This window comes from Nicotiana attenuata, unplaced genomic scaffold (genome assembly GCF_001879085.1).
Source record: "Nicotiana attenuata strain UT unplaced genomic scaffold, NIATTr2, whole genome shotgun sequence".
Taxonomy (NCBI): Eukaryota; Viridiplantae; Streptophyta; class Magnoliopsida; order Solanales; family Solanaceae; genus Nicotiana; species Nicotiana attenuata.
The window spans coordinates 210120-219309 of record NW_017671855.1 but is presented as its reverse complement, the minus strand read 5'-3'; the positions used below and the strand labels follow the sequence as shown (position 1 = coordinate 219309).

Sequence of the window (9190 nt, the reverse complement as noted above, 5' to 3'; positions counted from 1 at the left end):
TAATTGGTAGGTTAATTCCCTGTGGGATTCGACTCTCGGCTAAATACCCGGATTATATTTGCAACGACCGCTTTGTCCTTTTTATAAGGTATAGTTGGGCGTGATCAGTGGTATTTTGCTGATAATTTTTCGGAATAAGCCCACAAGTTCTAAATTAAAGATACTTTTGGTATGTGCCAAAAATATCTATTATTCCTCAAATTTTGTATCTAGTCAAACACCGTCATATAAAATGAAACAGATAGAAATATTATTTTTAAAGCTCTGTTCATTTCAGATGACCGAGAATATTGATCGATGACAAAGGTAAGAATTTTTCTTAAATGGTAGAATATTGAAATTGTTACACATACGTACATTAAACAACCATTTATATTTGACTAAATACAAAGTTTATACAATTGCACATATCACTCTAGAAAGATATTCGATGAGCAATATATTGTCATCTAATAGCCACAGATAAGAAGTTCATTTCATAAAATAACATAAACAGTCATATTCTATTCCCTTTGGCCTTGGATATTGAGATTTCCCTGGTTCAGTTTGCTGCCTGTTGTTTGCGTAGAGTGATTATTAGCTTGCTGCCGATACAAAGCTGCCATGTTGTTGAAGTACTCCATGTCCATTGACTGTCGACATCGTAACCATAAAATAAAACGTAAAACAAAGATTGTAAATCACTATAAAATCTTCTCAAAACTAGAATATAAAAACTATGTTAATTTTGTGAACATTCCATCTAATTAAAAGCTTATATAAGTTGTTAGAAAGATCTCACGTCTAATAAGGGAGTACTTAATTATATAATATTAAGTTTTTATAGACCTTTGTGGTACAGCCCTTCTCCGAACCCCGTGCATAGCGAGAGCTTAGTGCATCGAGCGCTGCCTCTTTTTTTTTTAAAATTATATAATATGTCTCAATATGCCCCCATGCGGGTCTGAGCCTTTTTCATGGGCCAAACATGTTATTTTCTGTTCAATCACGATAACATTCTTGTATATGCTAATAGTTAACCACCTTTGTAGAAAATATCTCGTCCAAAAACTTAAAAGTGAAATTGGTATTTGAAAGTTAGAGTTGTGTTTGGACATGAATATAATTTGGAGCTGTTTTTGAATTTTTGTGAGTGATTTGAAGTGAAAATTTTAAAAATATTATTTTGGAGTTTTTCAAAATTCTGAAATTCAACTTAAGTGAAAATTGAAATTTTCATGGTCGAACACTGATTTCGAAAAAAAAAAAATTTCTGGAAAAAAAAAGTAAAAATTTCTTATGGCCAAACGGGCTCTTAAATTATTAGTGAGAACACACTATTAATTTTGATTTATACTGTGTCTCAACATATATTGATCATCTTCTAATTACTTAGCTTGATCTACTAATTAACAATAACAATCAAGGAGTAATTAAACTGCTTACTTGCGTTAGAAATGCGCTATAGGGGTCAGTAAAAGGGGCAGAGTTGGAGGTAGTAGTGGTGGCCGGTGTAACAGCAGTTGTCACCCTGCCGACAGTATTAGCTTGTGCGGCGGAAGGAATAGCTGGGGCTGCAGGCATGGCGAAGGCTGATGGGATGAATGGATTAGTGGGAGTAGTGGCGATCGGATTTGTATGAATGAGGGGATGCGTTGTAAGAGACTGATGAGGAGGAGCAGCAGCAGCGCGAGCTAAAGCAGTCATGTCAAACATTCCCATGCCCATGCCAAGACCAACGCCCATGCCCATTCTTGCTAGTAATGACATCTGAATATGTTGATGCATTCCGAGCGGCATCATCATTTGCGGCGCCATGTTTCTTACACTGCTCATCAACTGAACTTGTGCCTGTAGCTGCTTTAAGTAGTTTATTACCTCATCAAGCATTGATGCTTTATCTGTCTGCAGAATTCAACATTAGTTGCATCAAAATTTGGGCAGCTGGGCTCAATTTAATATTCACTACTGTTATTTATGTGACTATATATATAACGCACCTTACTTGCATTTGGTACCAACCGCTGCAGAGCTTTCATCTTTTGGTTAATTCTATCTCGACGTCTCTGTACCAGACAATAAAACAACACAACAATATGCTATTAGCACGTAGCTACACATATGTTCATGTAAGACCTATAATTAGGCAGAGTAAATAGTGTGTATATACCCGCTCTGACTGGTTATGAACAACTGCTGCTCGGCTGCGTCTTGATGAGTTGGATCTTTTTGTTTCATGTTCTTCCTCCTTGTTTTCCTGCTACAAGCGAAATTCGATTTGCAATCAGATTTACATGACATATTCCTCCTGAAGTGGATCCAGGATTTTAATTTTATGGCTTCGGAATTTTAGAACGGCGACTTCAAGTGTTCATAACTGGGTTTTAAACTTAATTTTTTTTTTATGTTTAATGAATTTCTTAATTCAATTACATTGTTAGAACAAAAGTTATTGGGTTCGGCCAAACACGTATCCGGGCTACTAGCTCCGCCCCTGATATTCTCTCTAAAGGTAGATATATTAATATGGTACAAGAAGATGTTAGTAGAATTTGCTTACCGAGCCACCATCATGACAAGCAGAATCCTCGTCACAAGTGGTTTTGGATTTAATACTACGAGAAGATTCATCAAATGAAGGCCATGTCACCATAGTGGTATCATTCTCCCTGCAGAACGTTGCGCTGGCACTTGCACATGCGCTACGTTCTGCATACTCATCTTCTCCTACTAATTTTCCAAAATATTGGGGTTCAGATTCTGATCTCATCCTCTTTTTAGCCAACACTGTTGCTCCAGGCGCCATTTGATGTTGCGAACTCTCGCCCCATTTTCCTACACACATCCCGATTTTCAGATTCTGATTTTGGTCATAATTTTGAATTGAAGTCTGATTTTGCCCGTGGTATGTTGCTTGATGCACGATGGACTCTAATGTATCACCGGCTCTTCCCAATGTTGTTGGTTTTGTTTCCGACATGGAGAGGATGCCCCCAACTCCATGCATTCCTATCTGTCGGTTTTCCCATGTCAGCTCTGCAACTTTTTCGCACTTGGACCTGCAATTTTTTACTTATATTAAACATATATTTAATCATCAGGAGGATCTAATAATATTGCTAGGAATATTCACGAATGTTTTCCCAAGCACACTACATGTAAATCAAGGAAAGAATAAATGGCAATTCGGGGCACAAAGCATCCAGCGTTTACACGGGAATCCGGGGAAGGGCCACATCCCAAGGGGTGTGATGTGAACAACTAACTTTAATGCAATTAAGTATTAGTGTCTGCTTCGACGGATTGAACTTGTGACCTATAATACGTACTGGACCAGTAATGAAGGATGAATTGAAAGCAGCACAAACTTGTCCAAGTTGTACGTAGTTCCAGTTTTTTTTTTTTTTTTTTTTTTTTTGGCTACTGAATTCACTGAACTGGAAAATCTGGTTATGATCAGAGAGTGAACTTGAAAGGAAGAAAAAAACTAGAAAAGGGGCTCAAGAAAACTGTTCTAAGAATTGAAGGGTAATTAAGGGAGCATATATAGTACATGGGCATAAAATGATTAATCTGATTCTGCTGATTATGCACGTGAGGGTATTGGTTAGCCTCTTCTGCTTCTACTGTTTGTTCTTGTCTTTGATGCCTTGGATTCCAAGTTGGTACCGTACAATGACTCATGATTATGCCTTTGATTGACTCTATTCTTCTTCCCTGTGCAAGAATGAATTTTGGGCTTCAGTTAAGTTTGGCTTCTCTGTCTCTTATATAATACTATTAAAAAAAAATCTTGCTTTCTGGTCCCCTTTTGGATTGTCACATTCAGCTGAATAATTACTGAACAGTACACAACTTGTGACATAGCAAGAAAGCCTGGATTTCAAAAGGATATGTTTTGGCTTCTTTCTCAATACTCTTCCTATCTGTCTATATATGATCTAGGTAACAATTGTGTAGTTCTTTCGGGGGTCGTTTGGTTCCAATCTGGGATATCCAGGGGTAAATAATTGCAGGATTGTAATCCTGGGATTATCCTACATCCAATGTGGGATAGTTAAAACTGTTTGGCTCAAAAGTTAACAATACACTTTGTAAGCTAAAAAACAATCAAAAATAGGAAAAGGGTAAATTGTAATCAAATATAATAATCCTAGAGATGCAAAGATGATAATATTGTTGTAGATCTAGTATTGCAAAGAGACAGTATGAACTCAATAAGATACGTTCGTTTGAAGTAGAGATAGAGAGAGAAAGCCAGAAAAATGAGAGAGTTGTATTAGATCAGATGCCCCCTTTTACAATGCGAGGGTCTCCTTTATATAATAAGAGACCTTCCTCGAAAGAATCAAAAAGTTATAAAGACAGGTAACGTCTCCCTAGTGAAGACACTGAGTCCTAAACGATGTCGCTTTTGTCCCCACGGCCGGGTCGTACTCGCTACGTTAGTTGGCGTACACTCACTGGGCGTACCCACTGGCGTAGAGATGCTGAGGGTCAAATTTGACCCTATACAGTTAGTCCCTCCGCTCGTTGGAGACACATTCGGTGGGCGTCTTTGATGGGCGGAAATGTGAACCTCGGCTTAGGAGAATTTGACCTCGACCCGGGGCGGCAATATGAATGAAGTGAAATATATGACGTTGTTGAGCCACTGACGCGCAGCTTCCTTTTTGGAATGACGTCATCGCCTGTATGCATCATTATTATATTTGCCCCCGAGGCGGTTCAGAGGATGATGTGACATTTTGGTTTCCGGCGTACATTTTGAATCATGACTCTTCGATCCCTGCGCAACTTATCCCTATAAGTAAGAGAGAGGTTCGATTTGATTCCACATTCAAGCCTTCGGAAAGCATTTTCTGATATACTTCTTTGCCTTTCTTTCCTGTAACCGTTATTTCGTGAGGGAGTCTCCCACTTCTGTTGAAACCACACTTCCTATCGTCAGTGCTTCATTTCTTACGCAGTACAATCATGACAAAACGTGGACAGAGTAGCAAAAAGGCCAAAGATAATGCCCCGTCTAGGGTTCCGCCGTCTTCCGGCGGTGAAGGGGAAAAGGCGGAGAAGGCCCTTGTTCCTCTCAGCGTAGACAACGTCCTTCCGAAGGAGATGCATGTCCGCAGGGATTTTCCAACTAAAAGCCCGGACCTTCCCTGGGAGCACAGCGTTTTATAACAATCCCATTTAGATGATCTGCGAGAGACGTACCATATTCCGGACCACGTGGAAATGGTTTCGGCCGGGACGGACTATGCCAATGTGCACCGGCCTGGGTATTGCACATTCTACGAGTACCGTTCTTGATTGGTTACAATCTTCCAATCTACCCTCTGATGGAGGAGCTTTGCCGTTTTTATAATGTGTGTCCGACCCAGCTCACTCCTTACACCTTGAAGGTGTGCCGTATTATGACCACTTATGCGGCCAGGGCTGAGTGCAGCGTCTCGGTCCACCACCTCTTACAGTTATTCAGCCCTGGTTACCTGAGGGGTACCATGCTGCAGTTGAAAGGTCGTGGCACAAGGGGATTGGTTGTTAAAGCCGATGATAAGCCCAACCGCCGCTTTTGGCGTAAATATTTCTACATCAGGACGGAGCACCTAGTGTCGAATCCCGAAGGGTTCCCGGAAAGATGGAATCCATAACGTAAGTATTTCTACTCGTAGAATTCAAGACTGCTTGCGCTTTTGACCATACGGCCATTGTGATTTCTTTTCTTTTCTCTCCCTCTTTTTTTTTATTCGCAGCGAGGGCTTCTCCACCCCAGTTCATTGATGACATTAAATCATGGGTGGAAAGAATAATACCTTATGCGGAGGAATGCCGTACCTGGGCTGCATTTTTTCAATAGTATGGCCTGTCAGGTAATTCTTTGGCTACGATTTGGGAATTTCCTACGTTCTCATTTCCTGACTTATTCGTGTTGGCAGGTCGGAGCGCTCCTAAGAAGAAGAAAAAGAACGTCGTCACCTTACCTGGGGCGGGGACTGATTCCTAAGACGGATACATACCCTGTGGTTCGCCTAGCGAGGGCGCTGCGGAGGTCCCTCAACCGCTGCCCCTGGCGGCATCCACGAGGGGAGCGACTCCTTCAATGCCATCCCCACGGGCTGTGGAGAAGACTTCTGAGAGCGAGGAGCCGCCAGAAAGGACAAGACGTCGGTTGATAACCGGCAAGGGGATAGCCTCAGAAGACGAGGGGGCGAGCGAGCCCCATCCGGAGTCAAGGCTAGTTTTTATGGCAGATGCCATCCATTCCGGGAGGTTGGCTCCCCAAGGGGGGGCGGTTCTCGACGCCAGCCCACCACGCATTCCGGAGAGCGGCTCGTCGGCTGTCGTTGGAGAAGCAGGTGATGATACCGAGAGGGTGGGCCGTAAGGCCGCCCAGGCGGATGTAGATGCGTTAATGCGGGGTTCGGCCCGTGTAGAGATGACGGCAGGTAGATCCGACCGCCGAATTCTGATCCCAGGAGGGTATAACCTGTTGCAACACAGCGAGCAGGCCGCAACGGATATGACCCTGCTATGTGCGGCCGCTGAGCGTGAAACATTACAAGGGGTTAGCGACGGGGAACTATCCCAGAGGGTTGCCGGCGCGGCCTTGCAGGTATTTTTCGATTTTCTTCATGTACCGTAAAGTAAACTTTGATGCATACTGACTTGCCTTTCTTCCTTTTCCTTTTTTTTTGAGACTCTCATATTGGAGATAGAGAGGGGGCGGCGAGCGCAAAGGAAGGCAGCTACCTTTAACAAGGTGGTAAAGAAATATCGGCGGTGCCGTGTCAAGCATCAGGCGCTGGCGGACCTACTCAAACAGGACCCGGAATTTCGGGTTTTCCGTGAGGGTTTGGAGCAGTCGGAGGCCCAGCTGAAGCGGAGGGTGGCCGAGTTGGAGCAGATCGACGAGCAGCTGATGACCGCCCTGGCTCGGAACATTGAGCTGGAGACTCTTCTCCAGTCTAAGGAAGAAGAGTTGGAGGTTGGCCGTGGGGTAGCGGCGGAAGCTGCTGATTTGCGGGTTAAGGTTGCCGCTATGACCGCCGAACTCGATGCCAAGGCGGCTGAGATTGAAGTCCTCAAACGGACTGCTGCACCAAGGCCTGATGAGGATGCGCATCGTGAGGCGCATGACATGTGGGTGTACGCCGAGGCCAGATTGGTCGTATTCGAGGAGTTCTTAGCTGCGGGTCGAGCTACTGAGGCAGAGGTTCAGGAGCAACGGCGCATAGTCCGTGTCGCCCGTGAAACTTGTGGGTATAATTCTGATTCCCCAGACCGAGCGGGCTATAACTCCGAAGACGTCAACCGTCTAGAATCCGGCTCTTGGATCTCTGCGGCCTATCAGACCGAGGACGGCGATGGACGGGATGGCGATCCGACGGGAGGCGGTAAACAGAATGGCGAAGCCCCTTAGGACTTGTATTCATTTTGTTTCGCTGTATTTGGAGACGTAAATAGGTCCTTTTGTACATGTATTTTTGGATGATAATGGAAGTTATACTTTTGCTGTTATTCTTTTCTTTCTGCACCTTTTATTTTTGGCCTTTAATATTGTTGATGGCCTTAGCCATGTGCGTAACTTCGACTGTCGTCGGGTCGTTTTACCCACCGTAGTCGAACCTAGGTCGACCGTTGGCGGCGATGGCCTTAGCCATAATATCGTTGATGGCCTTAGCCATGCTCGTAACTTCGACTGTTGTCGAGTCGTTTACTCACCGTAGTCGAATCTAGGTCGACCGTTGGCGGCGATGGCCTTAGCCATAATTTATGGCCTTAGCCCTAATATAATTGATGGCCTTAGCCATGTAGGCGACTTCGACTGTCGTCGAGTCGTTTACTCACCGTAGTCGAATCTAGGTCGACCGTTGGCGGCGATGGCCTTAGCCATAATATAACTGATGGCCTTAGCCATGTAGGTGACTTCGACTGTCCTCGAGTCGTTTACTCACCGTAGTCGAATCTAGGTCGACCGTTGGCGGCGATGACCTTAGCCATAATATAACTGATGGCCTTAGCCATGTAGGCGACTTCGACTGTCGTCGAGTCGTTTACTCACCGTAGTCGAATCTAGGTCGACCGTTGGCGGCGATGGCCTTAGCCATAATATAACTGATGGCCTTAGCCTTTCATACATTGGAGATGGTCGTAGCCTTTCATACATTGGAGATGGCCGTAGCCTTTCATACATTGGAGATCAAGCTAGTCCAGTCCTTTATCATGTCGGCCTGGAGGTCGTAAGGAGAGGTTGATATGATAAACTTGTTTCGCAAGTATCTCCAAGTGTCCCCTCTGCCGCCTCGTTAAAAACCTCCCCGAGAAAACCCAATTGGGACAAAACTCGGGTAAGGGAAAAAGAGTACGACTCGGGAGACGCCTTTCAGAAGTGGAAATACTTAAGGTGAGTAACGTTCCAGTTGTTTTGGAGTGTTTTCCCTTCCATTGTTTCCAACTGGAATGCGCCTTTGCCGGCTACTGCTGTGATTTTGTAGGGTCCTTCCCAGTTGGTGCCCAGTTTCCCTTCACTTGGGTCTTTGGATGACAATGTCTTGGCTTTAAGGACATAGTCTCACACCTTGAGTGGTCTTATTTTGGCCCTCTTGTTGTAGTATCTTTCGACTTGTTGCTTTTGGGCCACCATTCTGATATGGGCCATTTCTCTCCTTTCCTCAGCTTCGTCGAGGTCTTGGAGCCTGTTTGTGTCGTTTTCTGTTCCACTGGTGTGTGAATATCTTAGGCTTGGTTCGCCGACCTCGACGGGTATGACCGCATCGGTTCCGTAGACCAGCGAGTACGGTGTTTCCCCCGTACTGGATTTGGGTGTGGTCCTGTGTGCCCACAACACTTCGGGTAGCAGCTCGGGCCATAGCCCTTTGGCGTCCTCGAGTTTCTTCTTTAGTATGTTTAATATTGTTTTGTTGGAGGATTCCACTTGGCCGTTGGCGGCAGGGTGATATGGCATGGAGAGTATCCTCTTGATGCGCCATTTCTCGAAGAATTCGGTTGTTTTTTGACCGATGAACTGTCGTCCGTTGTCATAACTGATTTCTTTGGGGATGCCGAAGCGGCATATGATATTTTTCTATATGAAGGCGATCACTTCCTGTTCGCGTATTTGGGCGTACGCTCCTGCTTCCACCCACTTGGAAAAATAGTCAGTTAAAACTAATAGAAATCGTACCTTTCCTCATCCCGCTGGTAGGGACCG

General features: G+C 44.4%; 1 protein-coding gene across 3 annotated transcripts; it reads right to left on the bottom strand.

The window, feature by feature from the left end:
* Positions 1 to 334: 334 nt before the first annotated feature.
* Positions 335 to 3716, bottom strand: LOC109210563 (transcription factor UNE10-like). 3 transcript variants are annotated; one of them, XM_019373989.1, is made up of 6 exons: positions 3533 to 3716; positions 2540 to 3038; positions 2150 to 2239; positions 1980 to 2045; positions 1426 to 1884; positions 335 to 632 (listed from the first exon to the last, which is right to left on the bottom strand). In XM_019373989.1, exons 1-6 carry the CDS (start codon positions 3661 to 3663, stop codon positions 504 to 506), a joined length of 1374 nt encoding a protein of 457 aa, XP_019229534.1. In that variant the 5' UTR covers positions 3664 to 3716; the 3' UTR covers positions 335 to 503. The 3 variants fall into 3 exon arrangements, with proteins under 3 accessions (XP_019229534.1, XP_019229535.1, XP_019229536.1); XM_019373990.1 differs by having other exon boundaries at positions 2150 to 2236; XM_019373991.1 differs by lacking the exon at positions 3533 to 3716 and adding an exon at positions 3309 to 3522.
* Between the last annotated feature and the right edge of the window lie 5474 nt (positions 3717 to 9190).